A 20,967-nucleotide genomic window follows, 5' to 3' on the forward strand; every position below is an offset into this window, starting at 1 on the left:
GGGCTACCGAGTAACCGTGGTGCACTCTCGGGGTCTTTACGCCCGCTGCCGTAATGAACAGACTATGTCGCGGTACACTAAAGGCGCGACTGTGCTTCCTACTTCAGGTGATATTAATGAGGCGACCTTTTGCATTGGCTCATCAACTGATTTCACGCTGGCTAGGTGAAGACCGCGGATGGTGGCCAACGACAGGTCCTTGCAGGTATGCCGCCTGGCTAACTATTGGGCTTAGATTTACATTCAGTATGATTCACATACGAATACATCATATAACACCCCCAACCAGGCCCGAGGGCAAATCGCATCGGCGTTGAGGTGTCTACTGGCACGATTTTCAGCGCGTAATGCCCGTAGCAGCGCAACTTGACTAGCTACTAGGACGTGTTGCAAGCAGGCGGGCCTGACCACCGTCGCCTTTGAGTTGTGATTAGGAGATGCTTCCCGTGACTAGAACACGACTTCTTTCCACTTCCCTGGTGACACTGAATGGCATTGTTCTCCTGCAGATAGTGAAGGACACACTGAGTTTCATTTTCTTTTTTTTTCTTTTTTTTTTTTTTGAAAAGAAACGTACGAGTTTTCTTTCAGCAAATGACGGCTCCGGGGCGTTTGCAAAGTCGCCGAAGTACGGGGAATACTGGTTGGGCGAAAGCCGCAGCCGGCTCCAGAGAAACCCGCCACAGTTACTAAGTTAGCGACTGCGACTGTGCCATTGATGAGCGGCCTGGGTAGCACCCAGCGCACCAGCGTATGTGGCGGTAGCACCTCCTCCTGTATCCAGAAGCATTAGCAGTAGGCCGTAATCGGGAACACTCGATCACTTAGGTTTGAAGTGCTCTTCTAATTTTCCCTTGCAATGAGTGACAACCATGGCAGTATATTTGAATACTCTTCGGCAGACACGAAAGCCACGAAAGACTGAAGCGCGGCTGCAACGGGCCACCTAACCTCTTGCCCACTGTACCATACCATGCCTACCCGTAACTTAGTTAGCGACAGATTGGCAGCCTGGCCCGCTCTTGGTAACCATTGCTGGAGAAGCGGTGCTTTAAGACACCTTGTGCATATTCTTCCAACGACGGATATGAGGTTCTACAAAGAGCATCTGGTTAAGTATACTGCAGTCAAAGAGACATGTCTTCCATACGGTCTTATTGTTTATTGCTACTGACGTTACCGTTTTATGCTGTATATTTGTCTCGCCAAGCGGCCAGCCGAAGTCTCACCTTTAGCCAACCAGGGAGCTGATGGCGCGGGCTGAAGCTAACGTTAGAGCAGAGCGCCTGGACACGGCTGCGAGGACTTGGGATGCTGTTTAACCAGCGTTCTGCGACTCCGCAGCTTGAGAGTGGGACTACCCAAATGTCTTCTTTTTGTTCAAATTTATGCTCGCTTTTGGGGAAGCCAGCGTCCTATCCACAAGCTGATATAAGGCCTGTTGTGGGGGGTTCTGCTCGCAGATGCGAGAGACGTGCTGAGGCACAGAAGTGGTCCAATACGCTAATTGTCCCGAGGCCCAGGTTTCGCGGATGTGCACTCCGTATCCTCTCTCAATTACAGTACTTGTTAGGTTTGTAAATTAGCTGGAAAGCACATGTCATGAGGACAAAGGTCCCCCAGATACGATGCACATACCTGTCACTAACTTACAGTATGGCGGCGTCCAAAATAGATCCAGCTGGCTCTTAGTGGCCCCCCCTGATTTGGATTTCAGCCATGAAGCGAAATGGTAAACAGTGGGCAGAGGTCTAGTTCTGGGCCGTTGCAGCTTGCTAGGAGACATCTTGCTGATCAAGCTACCAGCGCATTCGCAGTCGATTTGACGAGTCTGTTGTCTTTCTATTGGTGATGATGTTTACCGATGGTGCCACTAACTATCATCTCGCTCAGTGACGCAGAGTGAACCCCACCAAAGAAGTGTAGATCAGGCGTTGCTCCGTCATCTAGCGTGATAGCAGCATTGCCTCTTTTAGGAAAGTAGTGGGCACAAGTTTGGAATCGGTCGTTGCGCGTGATTAAACGATGAGCTTCATTATCAATTTTGCGCTGACTGTTTCGAATTGATTTATAATGTGCACATAGATCTATAGTGAGAACGGTGACTGGAAAAGCATAAATACGACACCAAAGCCCCGATTTCAATATTATCAGCACATCCAATCCAACACCCATCGCTATTTTACACTCCTCCACAACCAAGCCTGACACCATGTCTCTTACACAAACCAAAACAATCGCATTGCCCAAGGCCGGAGTCAATCTATTCTGGCGAGAGCAGAGCGCACAGAATCCTTCCAAGACGGTTGTACTCCTCCATGGCTTCCCATCTTCTTCGCACCAGTACCGCCACCTGATTCCGCTCTTGGCTGCCAAGTATCGCGTCATTGCACCAGACCTGCCAGGGTTTGGCTTCACGGAGACGCCCGACAACTTTACATATACCTTTGACTCTCTCGCAAACGTGGTTGATGAGTTTCTCGAATTACTCTCAGTTCAGAAATATTCTGTCTACGTCTTTGACTATGGCGCACCTGTTGGACTGCGCTTGGCGCTACGCAACCCCGAAGCGATCGAGGCCATCGTCACTCAGAACGGAAACGCCTACGTGGAGGGATTCGGCGACGTTTGGGCTCCAATCAAGGAATTCTGGGCAAGCGACAACACGACAGACGACCGAAACAAGCTCGCAGACGCTATGCTGAGCCTGGATATCACCAAGTTTCAATATCTCAACGGCACGCTCGACGTGGACGCAATTGCCCCCGAGTCCTACTCGCTGGACTACGCCCTGCTGCAGCGACCTGGGCGTAGGGACGCTCAGCTGGATTTGTTTAGAGACTACCAGCACAACATTCCACTGTACGAAAAATTCCACGAATATTTCAAATCTTCGCAGGTACCCCTACTTGCCATCTGGGGCAAGAATGATGTCTTCTTCATCCCGCCTGGTGCAGAGGCGTATAAGAAAGATTTGCCGAACGCAGTGGTAAAGCTCATTGACGCTGGACACTTTGCGGTAGAGAGCCACACTGTTTTGATAGCAGAAGAAATTCTAAAATTTCTGAACTGAGTAGACGAAAGTTTAGCAATAGTTTAAATATGGTTACATAATACATTCATGTGCATATGTGTACGTCTCAAGTGATTGTGCACGGCTGGTGGCCACTAACAGCGTTGTATGCAACAGGCTGTGGCTGGTTGTTAAGCACCCCGCAGTTGTCACCGGAGCTTCACCGGGCAGAAAGCCGCCCAGGTGCCGATGTGTCTTAATCCCCCACATCCATCAAGCGCCAGTGTGAATCTAGCCTTGCAACGCCAATTTTGATGATGGGGAATAAGCGTCAGCCGTTTGAATTTGTTCCCGTGTCTGGAACAAACATTAAAGGCGATGCAGCGACGCGAAAACGCGTGAGGAGTCGTGCCCAGGCCGACTACCGGCGAAAAAACCCACCCGCACCAAAGCCTGCACTGAACGACCACTTTGACGTCGGACAATGGCTACGCGTACTATCTCATGATATAAGTGCTATCGAACCGACAGCACTGAAAGCTTCGCCAGCGGCAGCACAGCGCAGCGCGTCTTCGAATGGCACCGTCGCGCGGTTGTCGCCCTTTGAGCGCAAGGGTTCAGATGTTTTTCAGCTCATGAACACAGCGGAGCGAAATCGTGCCCAGATACTCTGGCAGCATTGTCAGTTGGTTTCTCCTACTCATAATATCCCATACTGACCTGTGTAGTGTATGGAGGGACGTGCGTCGTGTTCAAGTCGATGGTCGAGATTGGCTTCCTCGATCTCCTGCAGGAATCAGCGGCACTTACTCAGATGCTTTCATCGTCGGCCTGGCACATGAGGAACGAAACAGAGGCAAATTCGGAAAACAAACTGGACTATGCCAGATACTCGGTCATGGCGACTTCTTCGCTGCGCCACATGCTCTCCGATCCGTCCAAACGAGTCACACTCGAAACCGTGATAGCGATCCTGACGTTTGCAGCCTATGCGGTAAGTTTTCGACGGTCAAAGCTCCGCATTTCGACCTTTGCTTAACTAGCTAGCAGAACTTGACGAGTGATCCCAATCTGGTCAATATTCATCTCGATGGTCTATGTCACGCACTCAGCTATGTGGGTGGTCTGCAATCCATCGACAGTCTACCCGTCATCCGGACAATGGTCTACTGGTGCGTTACTGGGAGCTCACATCGAAATCCTTTAGTACATTTCATATCTAATCGTGATCAGGATCGATTTGCGGGCCGCCTTTCTACAGGATGTCGAACCGCGGTTCCCTCAGCCTATGACTATACTAGCCCAGCGGAGCAAGATTGTCCCTGTGCAGGCAACTGGACTCGTCCCAGATCTACCCGACGATGTACAAATATCCTTTATATGCGAAAGTATTGAAAAGCTCAATATCGTGATACAGTGTCGACTTGAGACAGCCGGGGATGGCCTTTGGGGTGACGTTCTATTCCCGCAGTTTCATCTTGCACCCATATTACACGTCCTGCTTTCAATGTCGAGAGCTAGCGTGATGAATAGCGCATCCGCGCACAGCAAAGAACTTTTTCGCCTGGCGGCTGTCCTCTATCTTTGCAAACTATGGACCCTGTTCGGCATGGACATGGTCGGAGATGCCCGGTACGTGGCTAAATTGGAGCTGTCCTGGACGCAGCAGGACCTTTCTCTCATCTGGTGCTTTGAAAGGCCCCTCTTTCTCTGGACAATTCTCGTCTCTTGCACGTACGAAAAAGCACCAGTTGAGATGCGACGAGAAATGGTCCATTTGCTACAAGAACATGGCTGGCAATATCATCAGCCTCTCGGCGTCGTTCCCCGAAGCCTATGGAGCGAGTCAGCCCTCGGCTCCCCCGACCCCATTCTCCAATGCGGCGAGTCCTCAACATAATAGTCACTCCTTTATACCTCCGCAAGATTCACGGTCCCGAAGAGACTTTCTGCACTCCCCAGAGTTGGCACAGATGGCTTTTCGTCCCGCCGAACACCAACACCGGGTGCCACGGCATGCGACGCGGGACGCTAGGCAAGGAGACGGCGGCGCAGATCCTCCACAACGCCCCAGCCCAACTCATTCCTGAACTTGACGGTCGCATCAACTAGTAGCTTTTCGGAAGGCGACAGTCACTCTTGTGCATTTTGGGTCATGAGGCACGCGACACTGATAGCTGCGCAGGATCCCTGGACAATTTTCTGATGTCAATCTATGGCTCGGGGGCTATGGCATCTCAAAGCTCATGGCGTTTTTAATAGATGCCACTCCCAGAGTGCAGCTCTGCGAATAACTTGGGAAGCGCGTTCCTGGCAATGCAGTAAACCACTTAGATGGCGTTGAAGTAGCACGTTGTGCTACCTCGGTCTGTTCGCGAGGTTAGACGATTTTTTTGCGCACCTTGTTCCTCAGCAAGGTTCGCATTAAAACACGTGCAGGGTCGGCAGCAACTTCCACCTTCCAACTCAGTTTTAGTCGACTCCGCTCTACGGGATGGTGATGGGACACTGGCCATGCTACGTTGGGTAATGAGCCGTGTCTGATTGGCACACCGGTATCTCGCCAGGGAACCGCCCCGAATAAAATTATCAGACGGACGGCACTAATGAAAAGCAATGTCATGGAAATGACCGCAAATGCGCCCTTCTCCCGGTTCTGTAAGGGCGCGGCATCTGGTTTCCACACCAGCCCATGTCACCTAGCACATCATCCCCAGACCAGGCCGGTCACACTGGATCTGCCGAGATGGATCTTGGAATATATATACCGAACCCGCCGCTACACCCTGGCGGTAGGATCTTCGCACTAGAGGTAATCCGAGTTGGTCAGGTAGAACATCTGCTGATACTCTTGCGCCATGTTGTTCGCAAAGATCTTGGCCCTTGCTGGTCTCAGTGCTGCTGCCACTGTCGAGACTAGCAATGTCAAAGGCAAGGCTTTTGATCGTTTTGTTGTCATTTACTTTGAGAACCAAAACTATGAAAAGTCGATTGGCGATCGTGAGTAATAGATGCAGAAGTGTCCGAACACGCGGCTAACAGTTCACAGCCAACTTCAAGTGGCTGACCAAGAAGGGCATTACGCTGTCCAACTACTTTGCCGCCACGCATCCGTCCCAGCCCAACTATATGGCCAGCGTAGCGGGTGATTACTTTGGTCTTGATGACGACCGCGTTATTGACTCCCCTTCCGAGGTCGCCACAGTCGTTGACCTGCTTGAATCCAAGGACATCTCATGGGCGCACTATCAGGAAGACATGCCGTACACTGGGTTCGAGGGCGGTTCATACAAGAACAGCCGGGGCCGCAACGACTACGTCCGCAAGCACAACCCTGCTATCATGCACAAGAGTGTCACCGACTCGGGCGACAGACTAGGTCGCGTGAAGAACATGTCGAACATTGACACGGGACGCTCTGAGTTCCACAAGGACCTCAAGAACAACGCTCTTCCCCAGTGGATGTTCATCACCCCCAACATGACCTCTGACGGCCACGACTCGAGTGTCACAACGGCCGGCAAGTGGTGCCGCTTCTTCCTCGAGCCCCTCCTGACGGACCCCAACTTTATGCAAAACACTCTTGTGCTCGTGACATGGGATGAGTCGGAGACGTACTCGCGCAGAAACAACATTCTGGGCATCCTCCTCGGCGACGCCGTCCCGCAGCAGCTGGTCGGCACAACGGACAACAGCTTCTACAACCACTATTCTGAAATCTCGACCGTCTCCGCCAACTGGGACCTTCCTACGCTCGGCCGCTGGGACGTCGGCGCCAACGTGTACAAGATGGTGGCTGACAAGACGGGCGATACGATTCGCAAGTGGGACAGCGACAAGGAGTTCCGGAGTTACTACTGGAACAAGTGCTACGGCGGTTACCTCAACTCCGAATCGACCGACATGCCGATCCCCAAGCCCAACCTGGACCTGGACCAGAACACGTTCAACGGCCGCCGCATCCTGCAGTCAGTCAAGGACACCTGGGCCGATAGCGACGCACCCACGTATTACACAGACTCTCTCAAGGTTGCGGACTCGCAGCACCCTCCCAAGGGCTACGAGCCGTAGAGCGGGGGCAATCTGTACCAAGCAGGATTAGCTAAAAATGGATTGGTTGGATAAAAAATACCCGATGCACAATGTCCTTCTGGAGAAAGTAAATTGGCCGACGTTGCATATGTGTGACATTCCAGAGCCATGTGTGCTAATGTTATTGGGTGCGAGTTCGTCCCGGGGTGAAGCAGTGCGGAGTATGGCTTGCCAGCATCGTCTGCGGGGCATCGGCGTACTTGCCCCCCCGGACGATCTAGATGAAGCTTATAAAGCTTACAAACTTATGTCTATTGGTATTTGGCTCGTTATTAAAAATCATTCATTCTTTCATCTTGTGTTCCCACAATATCCTGCTTCCTTGAATGATGGGAGACTCGCCGCAGAGCGTTATCCCGATTGTCGATCTCGCCGCTTCGGCCCCGACAGAGCAAGCTGCCAACGAGCTATGCAAGGCCTTTCGCGAGGTGGGTTTTGCGTACATAAAAAACCACGGTATTCCAGAAGAACGAATCGAAGAAGCATTCTCATGGGTAAGGAGCCTACTGTCGTTAAAACTTGTTCAATTTCTAAGCCGTCCCCAGAGCCACAAGTTCTTTAATCTCCCGCAGAGCGAAAAGGACAAGGCGCCTCATCCGCCCGAAGGCTGGTACCACCGGGGGTACTCGAGCGTCGGCCGCGAAAAGGTCTCCCAGAATGTCTTTGACCCGAACTCGCTCGCGCAGCACCGCAAGATCCCGGACCAAAAGGAGTCGTTTGAGCTCGGCCGGGAAGACGACGCCGTCATGCGCAACATCTGGCCGCCCGCAGCCGCGCTGCCCGGCTTCCGCGAGTTCCTTGTCGACTTTTACGGCCGGTGCAACGCGCTCGAGACGACGCTGCTGACCACCGTGGCCGTCGGTCTGGGCCTTGATGCCGACTTTTTCGAAAGCTGCCACCGCGGACGCGACAACCAGCTGCGGCTGCTGCACTACCCGCCCTTTGCGGCGGAGCTGCTCGAGCGCGGCCAGGCCGACTGCATCGGCGCGCACAGCGACTTCGGCACCATGACGCTGCTCTTCCAGGACGCCGTCGGCGGGCTCGAGATTGAGGACCAGCACCAGGGCGGGCGGTTCCGGCCGGTGCCGTACATACCGGGCACGATTGTGGTGAATATCGGGGACATGCTGATGCGCTGGACGAATGACGAGCTGCGGTCGACGATTCACCGCGTGCGCACGCCGACAGAGACGGAAGCGAATCCAGAGACGTGCATGCGAATGACTAAACGCCGGTATTCAATTCCGTTCTTCATCGGCGCGGATCCGAAGACGGTGGTGGATTGCGTGCCGACGTGTCATGGGCCGGAGCGGCCGAAACGGTATGAGCCGGTGACGACGCAGGAATACTTCACGATGCGGATGAATGCGCTGTATTAAATTGTAACAAAAGAAGACTGAGACAATTTTCATTATAGAAGCAAATATGTCTGTGCATGGACTAGGTATCAATCGTGACGAATTTCCTCGTCGCATTACACCATCGCCCTAGCTCTTCTCCGCCGCGACAGCATCCGCCATTTCACCCAGCGTATCAAATTTCCAGTCATACACCTCCTTGTCCCTATTTCCCATGACCGCACCAGGCCTCGCGATCCAGCAGCTTTTAATCCCCGCCTTTTGCGCCGGATGATGGTCATGAAACTGACTCTGCGCCATCTGCAAAATTCCCTCCTTTCCAACCCCCAGCTTCCTCTGCACCTCGTCCATCATGTACTCGAAATTCCGGCTCGCCGGCTTGAAGCTCCCCACGTCCTCTGCCGTAATCACCAGATCAAACGGCACGCCCTGCAGCGGTCCCGCGTTCGTCGCGCCAAACGCCTCGCGGTCCGTGTTGCTCAGCACCACAAGCTTGTACCGCTGCGACAGGCGGCGCAGCGCCGCCACGCTGTCGGGAAACGCGGGCCACGTCCCGATGGAGGCGCCAAAGGCGGCGTTCTCGGCGGCGGTCGGCGGCGGCGCGGGCAGCTGGAACCGCGAGGCAATCTGCGGGTGGATGGCGGCGAGCACGTCGCGGTAGCAGAGGGCTGGCGTGAGGCGCTGCTGCGCGGCCTCGAGCTCGTGGATGGCATGGAGGAGCTCGGCGCGCGGGGGCAGGGCGCGGCCGCTGGCGGCGAAGAGAGGCTCGAGGGCGGTGATGATGCCCGTCTCCCAGTCGATGAGGGTGCCGTAGACGTCGAAGCAGAGGACTTTGAAGTCGGTGATTCTTGCCATTGTAGAGCGATGAGTGATAATTCGTAAGTTTTGGTGTTCGTGTGAACTGCATCGGGCTGATCGTAGGATTGCTTTGTACTCCTTCAAGACGCCCTGCGAGTTGTCAATCTGTGGGTCGATGCATCCAGATGCGCCCTCTAGCCTTGGTAGTGTCAATTCCAAGCAAGGCAAGTAACGTCTGGACGTAAAGAAACACCTTTGTGACTGAAAGGTTCTAGTCGACTGTTGCGTAGTTTTGTCACGAAGCGTCTATCGAACCATACAATGACTGCGAAACAAGTGCAAGGTCCTGTGAGGTGCTATTCTAGATGCCATCTATTCACATATAATGCCTTGTTTCGTCTAGGGTAGCGCAGTTTTGGCGAGCTACTTAACTAAGACTAGCTACATCAAATATTTATTTCCTCTCGTGGCGATATGGATCAGAACGGGTTGTCTTGCGGCCGCTTGCAACGATTTGGAAAGACAAGTGCGATCGCGAGAAGCGATAGCGTCAGCGGCGAGTTTGTCAAAGGATTACACTAGTCGGGGTTAACACGACTGTTCCATGCGGACTTCTTCTCAGATTGGCACCTAGCGTTTATTGAGGAAAAGGGGAGTAACAAACGTAACACGTACACTCGGAGTCTGAATCAGACTCGCCGGCGGCAGACTGGGTCGACTGACACCAGCGCCGTTGCAGTCGCCAAATGACGATGGCAGCAGAGGGGAGGGCGAGAAAGAGGCCAGCAATGCCAACGATGGCTTCTACTCTGAGACTCATCGAAAGAAGCTCTATTGCGGTGAGAGGTATATACTGCCTGCAGGTTCCAGATAGCATAAGTTTGAGGTGCTCCTCTTGTCCAGTTGCACAGCCGGTGGATGTTTGATGCGAGACCGGTAGTGCTGAAAGGTGAGGTCGTACGATTAGCAGGCCAATAAGCAACGTAATTGTAGAAAAGATTAGGTAAATAGGATATCTCGCTGCGGTCGATTCCAACTTGAGTACCTCTCATTTTTAATTGACATTACAGTCCGGGGGCTTGAAAGCCTTTTATACCGCTCAAGGGCGAATGGTTCGACCGCCCGGGTCCAAGACTCTGTGCTGCAAGTATTGCGCACCTAGCTTTCTCATGGTATCAACCTGCGGGTGAAGTTGAGCCCGTCGTGGCCGCGGGAAAGGGTCCTGCACCGTGGACAGGCTAGATGTCAGTCATGGTCATCCTAAATTATTGCAAAGCCGCGTCCGAGCAGACAGGTGCGCCAAGGTGGTGTGGTCGCAACGTGGCCGCATGGTTGCAAGCTACAGCTTTTTTCACAGTACACTGGACATGCACGGAAGGAGCGTGAGACTACGGGGGCAACCCAAACGCCGCCAGGAGCGGTACCACCCGCTGCGGGCGAGGAGCAAATGGATGCAGCTGATGCCCTTGAATCATCTGCATGGCAGTGGATACACATGTGAGAGCTCTTCTGAAAGCATTCAGGTACATTCTGGTATAGCTGTCACCGTGGAGGATCTGCAGCAAAGCCCCCGTCGCCGAGCCAGAGTCATAAAGCAACGGCCACGGTCACACCCAGCTCCTGAGCCAGAGACAGATTTGGCAGAGTCTGGAACCAGGAGCCTGGAGCGCGCCCACCCTTTGGGGAATGCGGAAAAGGAAAGACGGGCTGGGTGCGCCCTGTGCGAGTCGGAGCTTGTAATATAGCTGTATTACAAGCGTTACACTAATGACGATGCCGCATCGCATCCCGGCCGTGGCGGCGCGCTCACCCTCTTTTCATTTCTGTTCTGAAACAGCATACAGCCTTCAGCCACTTTTTGAGACACACTTAGGCACGCGAGCCGTGTATAACATCCATGGGAGGTATAACCATCTCCAGCGGGCGGCGCTGACACGATTGATTCTGGCAACCGCGTGTAAATGAGCCCGTGTCATGGGGCCCCACCGCGAGTTACTTCCACTTGTGACATTTCGGCATTTTGTTATCATCGTTTTCGTTGCTATTTTCTATGCTGTATAGCTAAACCCTTCGAAGTTATAGTATGATTTCTCACACTCGAAGAAAGAAAATGATTATCACTGAACGACTGTTGATGGACGGGAATCGCCACCTCGCGCAACGGAAAGTACCCTACCCGCAACTCAGTGTTAAGCACGTACACGCAAGGTCGCGCCCCAGCATAAACAAGTCCAATGTGACGGAGCTAGAGACTGCAAGCACCAGAGTTTCATTTTAGACAATTTACTAAACTATTCTTCTCTCAATTTTGATTCAACCTCGAATTATACTCTATGTGGCGAACCCGACTCGTGAATATTGTTGCTACCCAGCCTTTGTGACCTGCCACCCTACCTACACCTTTACCCCGCAACCCAACTTGCACCGCGCAGCTCTACCAGCATAACACAGCGGACGCGCGCATCATCATGGCTCGAGCTCGTCCTGATCCGATAATTATCGAGCCGAGCGTGGCGATAACGTCCCCCGAACAGGCTTCCGCTGTTATTTTCCTTCACGGCCTGGCAGACGACGGCGAATCATTCCGAGGTGAGCCGTTCTACACCCTGCTCACCATCTGAGCTAACACATCTTACAGATCTCGTCAATCAGTACCAAAACGCGAACAAGCTTCCACATACACTCTGGGTTTTGCCCACTGCCGCCGAGAACAGAGATGCCATGGCACGCGCGTGGTACGGGCCCTCCAAACTCACACAGCGCCCCACCCCACGCCCTGAGCTTGAAGACGAGGAAGATTACGAGGGCATCATGGAGAGCTGCCGCTACATCATCTCCATCGTAAAAGACATAAATGCCAGAAATATCCCCACGAACCGCATCGCTTTCGGTGGATTCAGCCAGGGATGCGCCTTGTCGCTGGTACTTGGCCTCGCGTCCGAGTATGCCGGCCGCTTTGCGGGCATCTTCGGCTTGATGGGCTACTTGCCGCTGGAGCAGCAGCTCGAGAGCATCAGAAACAAACATGCACCCGAGGCTAGTCTTGTGGACCAGCCAGTCCTCATTGCGCGGGGAATGCAAGACGCGTTGGTACCGTCTCGGTACTTCAAGTCGTGTTTCGCGGCGTTGCAGGCGCGCCAGATCCGCAAGATTGACATGCACGAGTACAGCATAGGACACACACTTTCCGGGCAGACGCTGGCAGATCTTTGCATTTTTTTGGAAGAGCGATGTGGGTTTTGAGTATGGTATATTATGAATTAAGTATGCGACGCCGAGTTCGCGCTGCAGTAGCCTAAAAAACTGACGCAGTTGCGCTGAAGCGGAGGGTGTGCCCAACAATCGGCGCATCTGCATCTTTCGAGAAAAAGATTGACAAGAAAGAAAGTCATGACCGTCCCAAAGCCATTCTATATCTGCTCCTCTAGTAGTAGATCGGGTGGTTGGGGTCCGAAAGATCAAAGATGACGGCGCTGTGAGGTCGCTGTTCGATTTCATTAGCAAAATGCCTTCGAATGTTGCATTTGGGGTATACTTACAGCACCGCCGCGAGTGCGGGTGAAGATAGTCTCAAAGTCGACAGTGCGGTTGAAGCTGAGAGCACCGTTGTCGAGGATGTCAATCCAGTGGACCTTGTAGTCACCGGGGGTATTGAGGACCGAAATCTTGCGGTTCAATTAGCAGTCGCCACCGAAAGCACAGAAGTGTTCACTTACATCGCCAGCCTGCACAAAGTAGCCGCAGACGAGGAGGTTCTTCTTGTCGGGCGAAATCTTGACGTAGTGGGGACCAATGATGGGCTGCTGCTCGTCGGGGTTGTCGAGGCGCTTGACGTTGTTGAGGTCGGAGATGTCGAGAGCGGCGACGTGGTTGCCGACAGTGAGGGTAAAATAGGCAAACTTTCCGTCGTCGGAAATGTCCGAGTAGATGGCGACCGACTCCTTAGCCTTGGGGCCGAGTTCGTAGAGGAGCTCGGCGACACCCTGCTTGCCGTTGGCATCCTTGCGGAAAGGGTAGATGATCCAGACCTGGCCATTCTTGACAGCACTATCAAAATTAGCATGTGCGATTCCAGAGTGGATGACGGTTCTTACGTGGCGAGGGCAGCGCTCTCCTTGTTACCGGGGATAAACTTGACATCCTGAATACCTTGGCCCTATTCCATGTTAGTGGTCGGAAGAGTAATTAATGACACGAGAGACTTACATCAGGGATGGTGATGGTGGAGATAATCTTGCGATCGTTCAGAGTCCACAGACGCAGAGTGTTGGCCTTTTGAATGCCCAGAGCAGAGACGGGCTTCAGAATGCTGAGCGGGACGACAAAGTCAGAGGTGAGGATGAGGTTCTTCTCAAAGTCGACACTCAGGCCGTGAGGGCTGAACTGCTCTCCAAGAATGTTGAGCTGGCGTTTGTTAGCGTCTGCTCAGGAAAAGTTGTTAATCGGCAAAAGACTTACCGTGCCGTCAACGTCCTCGGGCCACTCGTGGATAATGTTGCCCTTGGCATCGGTCTCGACCAGGCGACCGGGAGAAGTTCCAAGCGCACTTCCCATGTAGGTAATCAGGAAACCACTAGAGCCTGTTAGCAAAGTGTAGCGTAGTGCTTGATTGTATTAAGTCTTACCCCTCGGGCTTGGCACGGATCTCATCAGTGATGGAGCTGAGCAGGGCTCTGTTGCTGTGAGAGAACTTGGGGTGGTAAGGATCGCTCGAGTCCCAGTAAAACGCGGTATCCTGCGTCTTTAGCAGCGACAGGAGACCACCACCGACGAGGGTCTTGCCATCCAGGGAGGTTCCAAGATGATGAGGCGAGTTGCCACTGGTGGGCACATCCGCAATGTGGATAATCTCTCCGAATGTGTCCTTGCGGCCGAGTTAGCATCACCACAGAAATAAGAGTACGGACAATTCACTCACATCATCAAGACTGATGGCCGTCAGGAAATCTTTGTGGTGGTTGTCACCGGCACCGGTCCAGATGTAGCCAATCTTCTTGGGCTTGATGTCCTTGGTCTCAAACGCCGGGCTGTCGAGCGGTGGCGTCGGAATCTGCAGAATAGGCAGAGGCGGCGCCAAGTCAACCAGGGGCTCCGTCACGCCGGGAATAGAGGGAATCAGAGGGGGTAGGCTGATGCCCAGCGGCGAGCGCTTGCTGACAGAGGTAGCCGGGGAAGCGGCAGCCTTGGCCACCAGCTGGCTGGCCAGGACCAGAGCAACGCTGGAGAAGATCATGGTGGGCTAGGGGTGGGTGTGTGCTGGGCGGGAATGAGCAGATTAGAGAATGAATTGAGAAGTTGGCTGCTTTGTGCTTGGATATGAGCAAGATATGAGAAGATTATCCTGTACTTATATATCCCATCCTGCGTCCAACTCGACGGCTCTCCTGACAATCTCCTCTCCCCCCTCCGGATCCTCGCACCTCGCTTACACGGCGCAGGCATGCAGTTACGTGATGCCATACAGAACACACACCGAGACCACCAGAATAAGCAAGGGAGAAAACTGCATGTCTTGGATTTCTTTCCCGTTTGTGCGTAGCGCAGATGGCGACGAAAGCCACAATGATGGCGGCGGCGGCGACAGCTCTACTAACAAAGGAGCGGACACTCCTGTTTAGTGTGAGGCCCTGGCCGCTTGGAGACTCTGAGAGCTGGGCTGCGGATCTGCACTGAGCTAGAGAATGGCGAAGTGAGACTGTAACTATGATGTGTAGATCGAATTCAGACTAGATTCCTCTGCTGAAATAATGCATTGTCTCGCGCGGGCTTGGCAGAACGCAACTACACGCTTTGTTCTTTTACACGCGAAACTGTTATATCAAATCTCTTTGCGATGAATAGACATGTCCAGCAATATATCTTCCGACACTTCGGAGTTATATAGAGTACTGCATCAGTGGAACCTGGGGCGCATGATGCGGGCGCCATCGTCCCGAGCAGCTGGTGCAGCTCGACCTGGACGCCTCGCTTGGCAACCCCAGGCCGATCCAGCGCCCCCCGTTTACTTGGAGCATAAAATAAAGCATAATTTAAGGAGCCCCGTACCCAAAATAGGGAAAAGCAAGCCACATTTCCCAGTCGGCAGTTTTTCGCCCGCTGTCTGTCATATCGGGCCAAGCAGCCTCTCCCGTCCGAGCGCAGACGATGGACACAATTCGCGATCCGCATGGCGTGATCCGACACGATCCCTCCCCTCTCTCCCCGAGAAACCCAATGCAACGACGGCCCTGTCATGCGGGATATTTCTCAACTGCCGCATGAATAAAAGTCAAATCGATCGACGAATGAGATGTTCGCAATTTTACAACTGTACCAAGCTCTTTTGGACAGCTTAATTTCAGGAAGCTGAGCGATCCGGCGAGTAGCGTACTGCATCTCATTCCGCAACCCTATGTCGCCATTTTGGCACGCGTGCACACCCATGCACGCTGAGAGAAAAAAAGAAAACATGACAAACAAGCCAATAAGCGACGAGCCGGTGCAGCTGTAGTCGTGAGTTTTGCGAAAACTGAGCTGCGGATTGCCAAATCAAATCAAATCAAACTCAAGGCATCCTAGCAAGGTGTTTACAACGCCGATACCGTTCACGTGCACGTAGCTGTAAAGCAGCAATAAATAAAACGACAGGCCCCCTTTCCTCCAGCTCAGCTGCTATGTAGTAAGGAAAAGAGAAGCGAACGAAAGTTTGCCATCATTCATCATGCGTGCTGTTTCCGTTCTGCTTGGCCTCGCCGCCTCGGCCCTCGCCGCTCCCTCCCTGACGCCTCGCGACGGCGACCAGTTCAAGGAAGGCCAGCCCATCAGCAAGGACGGCAAAGGCGGCCGCATATTAGGTATGGCCTTTCCAACCTTGGTCTACCAGTACCCGACCTGCCAGAAAGAAGAAAGATTGCTGACTGGACACAGGCGGCACCAACAAGGCGCTCGACCTGCAAAACCCCGACAACCTGGGCCAGCAGTCGACCGACGCCGGCACCGTGCCCAACCTGAAATGGAGCTTCTCCGACTCCAAGACGCGCATCCTCAAGGGCGGCTGGGTGCGCGAGCAGGTCGTCACCGACCTGCCCGCGAGCCACGACATTACCGGCGCGCAGCAGCACCTGAGCAAGGGCGCGATCCGCGAGCTTCACTGGCACAAAGTGGTATGTTCTTTTCTTTTTCTTTCTCTTCAAAATACGCATCCATCTCTACCATTCTATGCATGTAGGGCCAAAGAGCTAATGTGTTGATGATTGCAAGGCTGAATGGGGCATCGTCTACAACGGCCGCATCACCATTTCCGCCGTCGACGAAAACGGCGTCTTCCAGGCCACCGAGATTGGCTACGGCGACGTCTGGTACTTTCCCCCGGGCGTCGCGCATACGGTGCAGGGTCTGGACGACGAGAACGAGTTTCTCCTCATCTTTGACGAGACCGACTTCGACAAGATTGGGTAATGTCACCGCCAACCTTTCCCATCACAAGTCCCATCCACTAACACCACATGCCGCCAGAACGACCTTCAACCTCGACGACTGGGTCGCGCACACGCCCAAGGACATCCTCGCCAAGAACTTTGGCGTCCCCGAGTCCACCTTCAAGGACGTCCCCGCGACGAACCCTTACATCCTCAACGCCACCGTCGCGACCAAAAACGTCACCGGCGCCGTCACGCCCGAGGCCAAGGGCGACGCCTCGTTTGTGTACCGCACCCTGCAGCACCCGCCCGAGAAGATTGGCGGCAGCGGCGGCACGCTCTACAAGATTGACTCGACCAACTTTCCCATTGCAAAGGAGATTGCCGCCACGTTTGTGACGCTCAAGCCGGGCGGTCTACGCGAGCTCCACTGGCACCCCAATGTATGTTATCCCGAACCGAACGTGGGAAGCTTGGCTGACATTCTGTAACCAGGCCGAGGAGTGGCTGTACTTTCACAAGGGCCAGGCTAGAGCCAGCGCTTTCATCGGCAACGGCGCTGCTCGCACGTTTGACTTTTCCGCCGGCGACACGGCCGTCTTCCCGACCAACTCTGGGTACGTTCCTCTTTAGTCAACCACAATGCAATGGAAATACTGACGCTCGCGAAGACATTACATTGAGAACACATCCAAGGACGAGGATCTTGTGTGGATCGAAATCTACAAGTCGGACCGTGTGGCCGACATTTCCCTCTCACAGTGGCTGGCCCTCACACCGCCCGAGATTGCCGCGCAGACGCTCAAGGTCCCTGTGGACTTTATCGAGAAGATCAAGCGGGAGAAGCAGTTCCTGATCGAGTAAATCGGGAACAATAAAGTTTCTCTTAATCCTACGGGGCGACGGTGGGTAGTGGGGTGCATGGTTTGCGGGGTGGCATTGTGCGGTTTCTTCAATTCTACCGACGGGACACTCTCGGCGGCGCATTTTGTAAAGACTTAATGAAATTTAGGGTAGAATGCTATTTAATAAACATGTTCATCTGGAATGGTATCTCTGATTAATAATACGCGTAGGAGTCATGACAGGTCTTAGGATTATGAGCTTCGCTGGGGTTGTATCCGTAGCGGATCCATTAGTTCTTGACGTCCATGGGCGGATGGTTTGGTGTTTGCAGCGGCTGAGGTTGAATATCATGGCTCTGCTGCTGGGAAGCATCGGGATGCTGGGGCATTGATTGGTGTGTATTCTGGCCTGGCACAGCTTGAGGCTGCTGCTGCTGCGCCACATCTGGGTGCTGCACATTCTGACCGGGGCCTTGCGGCTGCTGGGGATTGTTCATCGGATTCTGGTTGCCGTATTGCGAGTACACGACCTGAGTAGGGGCAAGCACTTGAATGGCACCTTCATTCTGGCGTATCGCGACCTTCTTCTTGCATTCGGAGCAGTGCCAGTCGGTGTCCTCGAACCAGTGGAGCAGGCAGGGGAGACAGGTCAGGCACACGCAGACGAGGCAGAGGACGACACCGACGACGCCAAGGGGGTGTTAGCTATATATTCAGACGACATCTCTGAGATGCAGACTTACATTTGCATACTACCGCCTTCCTTTCGCACCGTCGTCTTGGTCCGCTTGTGGCAGAACGGGCAGTCGATCCATTGGGGCGTGTCGCCGAGCTGGTTCAAGGGCGTGACCGTTGTGGGAGCTTGGCCAGGCGTCAGGCCGGCAGGCGGTTGACCGGCCGGAGAAGCCTTGGCCTGTTCATAGCTTGGGGGATGGACTTCGGTCGCGGTCTCTTGGATGAGGATATGATTGTGTGCGGGCTGAGGCTCGGTCGGGGCACTTTGCTGCGAATTGAGCTGCTGTTGCGACTGCTGGGGCTGGTCGTGCGGCAGCTCGCACTGCTGCTGCTGCTCTTGGAGCTCGTGGGACTGTTCTTTGCTCATTTTGAAAATTCGACTCGCTGCGTATTTCGAGATGGCCGTGGCGAGGGGAACAAACACGGGGCCCCTTGTAATATATAGGTGACGTTTGTGCTGTGCAACGGCTCGCAAAAAGTCTCTGTGCGGCCGGTGGATCGGCTGGGCTGAACGAAAAGAAGATGATCCGCCGTCTCATCTGGGTCTCAGCGGCGGGCGGTGATGATGTCAGGCCCGCCCAGGTAGAACGGGCAATGCCTTTCACGGCGTTACTCATTCCCACTTTGCCAAGCGACGCCAGAGGCAGCCTCGACTGGGCGCAGCAGTAGCACGTTTTGATACGAGAGCCATTGCTGGATTGGGCATAAGTAGCGGCTGTGCAGGTGCAGGACAAGGGAATGGGGCAAGGCGGATCGAGCCAGCCACAAGGCGCTCTGGCGCAGGAGCGTGGGTGGCGACGAGAGATGATGAACGAGGCAACAAATCCGTTGCGTGGAGTATCGAGATGAAGCCTGCCCGCCAGATTAGGCCGACGCCGAACAGCTCCAGCGCTGTTGTGGCGTTGGTGCGTCAAGTGGCGCATGGAGTGGCGCTGCGTACTTGGAACATGGTATTCTGCTACAGTGCAGTACTCAGTATTGCATCTACTCAGAATCCGTAGAGACATTTATTATTAGCGATTGAATGGTAATTCGCTTAGGTCTAGGTACTCAGTTGAATGACCATCGTCATCTAGGGGGCGCTTCAGTGCATGGAGCCCGAGAATCCGCGCCCAGACAACATCAGGCGCCCAGTCACAAGGCTGAAAGAAGGGCTTGCTAGGGCTTATTATTACTGCTCTACGGAGTATCGTTACTCAGTACGCAGACTAATAACACGGCTCAAGTATCAAGCGTCGCGCAGAAGCTGTGGAGACGCATCATTAGAATTTAATTGCATGTGCTTTATTGAAGATTGTTTTCCGCTTTGGCTTCGATGGGGCTGGCACGTGCAGGTAATTGACTCAATTGCCTGGCAGCTGGTCATGGACCCCAGCAAACGACGAAGCAACCACGGGCAGCAAAATCAAAGCCTCGCCCTCGCCGCTGCTTCTCATGCAAGGGCCGCATGTTTCAGATACCGCAGCTGCAGCTTCAGATCGCAGCATTCTTCAGCGGCTCAAAGAGGCAAGCCGGTAGAATCTTGCCGGCTTTTATCAGCAGACAGCTTGCGCGCTTGCTGCAGAGTGAAGATATTCATTGACTCGAGGCTAAATTCTCTAGATCGTCTGGATAAACTTGGTGATGGTTTGATTGACTTGCTCCGCACACTCAATGTGCGTCCAGTGCCCGCTATCGAGCTCCTTTGACGTCAGGTTCGACACCCACTCCGCGAGCATGCCCTTCTGCGAGGGCATCGATTGTGCATCTGCAACAATAATACTCGGCTGCTCCAGCTTTACGTCGGCAATACTCTCCTCCTCCTCCTTCAGAGACGCATTAGTCACGAGCATGCGATACCAGCGCGTCGCGCCCTTGTAGCCATCCTTGGCTCCAAACACGTCCAAATGGCTGTCCTGCATCATCGGCGTGTACCACTCGCCCACGGGAAGCTGTTTGTCCTCAGTGACAAACTGCTCCATCGCACCGAGCGGGTGGAATGAAGTATTCCACGCGCTGCGATCCGCCGCAAAGAGCAGGCTCATGGCCGACTTGGCGTGCTGCTCCAGCACCGCGTGGGGGTCCTCCTCACCGCCAAGCCACGAAATGTACCCAAACATGACGAAGCCCGCCATCTTCTTTGTCATTTGTTGAATCTGGTCAATGTCAAACCTGCGCGCCGGTTTCCCGGAGCCGACCGCCAAAAACACCAGAGCCCGGAAGCGCGCGGGGTAGTACGCGGCCAGCCGGCCGAGAAAGTTGGCGCCGAAATCGTGCCCGACGCCGACGACGGACTCGAGCTTCAAGTGGTCCAGCACCTGGGCAATGTCGTCGCTCATGCTTTTAAAGGTGTAGCTGGCGACGCTGTCGGGCTTGCTGGTGTCGCCGTAGCCCAGCAGGTCCGGCGCTATGACGCCATAGCCCAGCGGCGCAAAGTGCGCGATCTGCCGCTCCCAGTCGTCGGCGTGCGAGGGGAAGCCATGCAGAAATAGTAGCGTCGGCTTGTTGTCTTTGGCGGGCACGTAGATGAAGGAGTACTTGTATCCGCGAGAGGTGAGGAATGTCCGGCGTTCAGAGAGTAGCATTTTTATTGTCATGTGCAATGTTTTTGGCAGGTTCTAGGTACGATGATGTGTTAGTGCGGTGCGGTGTAAGCATAATACCCTAGCAGCCTCAGTCAGCTAAAATAAAATTGCCAGGCCACTAACGTAATCGAGGTAAATTCGGTGCTCGATATGAAGCTGAATTTG

General features: G+C 53.9%; 10 protein-coding genes across 10 annotated transcripts; 6 read left to right on the plus strand and 4 right to left on the minus strand.

Moving 5' to 3' along the window:
• Positions 1–2,212: 2,212 nt before the first annotated feature.
• On the plus strand, positions 2,213–3,073 carry LMH87_001572 (uncharacterized protein; the record flags this gene model as incomplete). Its single annotated transcript, XM_056192866.1, has 1 exon — positions 2,213–3,073. One exon carries the CDS (start codon positions 2,213–2,215, stop codon positions 3,071–3,073), a length of 861 nt encoding a protein of 286 aa, XP_056049960.1.
• Positions 3,074–3,330: 257 nt separating this feature from the next.
• On the plus strand, positions 3,331–4,913 carry LMH87_001573 (uncharacterized protein; the record flags this gene model as incomplete). The annotated part of the gene is made up of 4 exons (XM_056192867.1): positions 3,331–3,694; positions 3,742–4,007; positions 4,064–4,185; positions 4,247–4,913. 4 exons carry the CDS (start codon positions 3,331–3,333, stop codon positions 4,911–4,913), a joined length of 1,419 nt encoding a protein of 472 aa, XP_056049961.1.
• Positions 4,914–5,871: 958 nt separating this feature from the next.
• On the plus strand, positions 5,872–7,084 carry LMH87_001574 (uncharacterized protein; the record flags this gene model as incomplete). The annotated part of the gene is made up of 2 exons (XM_056192869.1): positions 5,872–6,013; positions 6,063–7,084. 2 exons carry the CDS (start codon positions 5,872–5,874, stop codon positions 7,082–7,084), a joined length of 1,164 nt encoding a protein of 387 aa, XP_056049962.1.
• A 350-nt stretch (positions 7,085–7,434) lies between these two features.
• On the plus strand, positions 7,435–8,484 carry LMH87_001575 (uncharacterized protein; the record flags this gene model as incomplete). The annotated part of the gene is made up of 2 exons (XM_056192870.1): positions 7,435–7,599; positions 7,651–8,484. The coding sequence occupies 2 exons, from the start codon at positions 7,435–7,437 to the stop codon at positions 8,482–8,484; spliced, it is 999 nt and encodes a 332-aa protein (XP_056049963.1).
• A 108-nt stretch (positions 8,485–8,592) lies between these two features.
• Positions 8,593–9,318, minus strand: LMH87_001576 (uncharacterized protein; the record flags this gene model as incomplete). Its single annotated transcript, XM_056192871.1, has 1 exon — positions 8,593–9,318. One exon carries the CDS (start codon positions 9,316–9,318, stop codon positions 8,593–8,595), a length of 726 nt encoding a protein of 241 aa, XP_056049964.1.
• Positions 9,319–11,729: 2,411 nt separating this feature from the next.
• On the plus strand, positions 11,730–12,504 carry LMH87_001577 (uncharacterized protein; the record flags this gene model as incomplete). The annotated part of the gene is made up of 2 exons (XM_056192872.1): positions 11,730–11,850; positions 11,900–12,504. The coding sequence occupies 2 exons, from the start codon at positions 11,730–11,732 to the stop codon at positions 12,502–12,504; spliced, it is 726 nt and encodes a 241-aa protein (XP_056049965.1).
• Positions 12,505–12,685: 181 nt separating this feature from the next.
• Positions 12,686–14,494, minus strand: LMH87_001578 (uncharacterized protein; the record flags this gene model as incomplete). The annotated part of the gene is made up of 8 exons (XM_056192873.1): positions 12,686–12,745; positions 12,801–12,926; positions 12,978–13,308; positions 13,356–13,417; positions 13,468–13,665; positions 13,720–13,834; positions 13,887–14,125; positions 14,180–14,494. The coding sequence occupies 8 exons, from the start codon at positions 14,492–14,494 to the stop codon at positions 12,686–12,688; spliced, it is 1,446 nt and encodes a 481-aa protein (XP_056049966.1).
• A 1,467-nt stretch (positions 14,495–15,961) lies between these two features.
• LMH87_001579 (uncharacterized protein) lies at positions 15,962–17,522 on the plus strand (the record flags this gene model as incomplete). The annotated part of the gene is made up of 6 exons (XM_056192874.1): positions 15,962–16,094; positions 16,168–16,403; positions 16,501–16,694; positions 16,756–17,101; positions 17,154–17,275; positions 17,330–17,522. 6 exons carry the CDS (start codon positions 15,962–15,964, stop codon positions 17,520–17,522), a joined length of 1,224 nt encoding a protein of 407 aa, XP_056049967.1.
• Positions 17,523–17,793: 271 nt separating this feature from the next.
• On the minus strand, positions 17,794–18,605 carry LMH87_001580 (uncharacterized protein; the record flags this gene model as incomplete). Its single annotated transcript, XM_056192875.1, has 3 exons — positions 17,794–17,955; positions 18,029–18,062; positions 18,247–18,605. The coding sequence occupies 3 exons, from the start codon at positions 18,603–18,605 to the stop codon at positions 17,794–17,796; spliced, it is 555 nt and encodes a 184-aa protein (XP_056049968.1).
• A 1,231-nt stretch (positions 18,606–19,836) lies between these two features.
• Positions 19,837–20,802, minus strand: LMH87_001581 (uncharacterized protein; the record flags this gene model as incomplete). Its single annotated transcript, XM_056192876.1, has 1 exon — positions 19,837–20,802. The coding sequence occupies one exon, from the start codon at positions 20,800–20,802 to the stop codon at positions 19,837–19,839; it is 966 nt and encodes a 321-aa protein (XP_056049969.1).
• Between the last annotated feature and the right edge of the window lie 165 nt (positions 20,803–20,967).

Source organism: Akanthomyces muscarius, chromosome 3 (genome assembly GCF_028009165.1).
Source record: "Akanthomyces muscarius strain Ve6 chromosome 3, whole genome shotgun sequence".
Lineage (NCBI taxonomy): Eukaryota > Fungi > Ascomycota > Sordariomycetes > Hypocreales > Cordycipitaceae > Akanthomyces > Akanthomyces muscarius.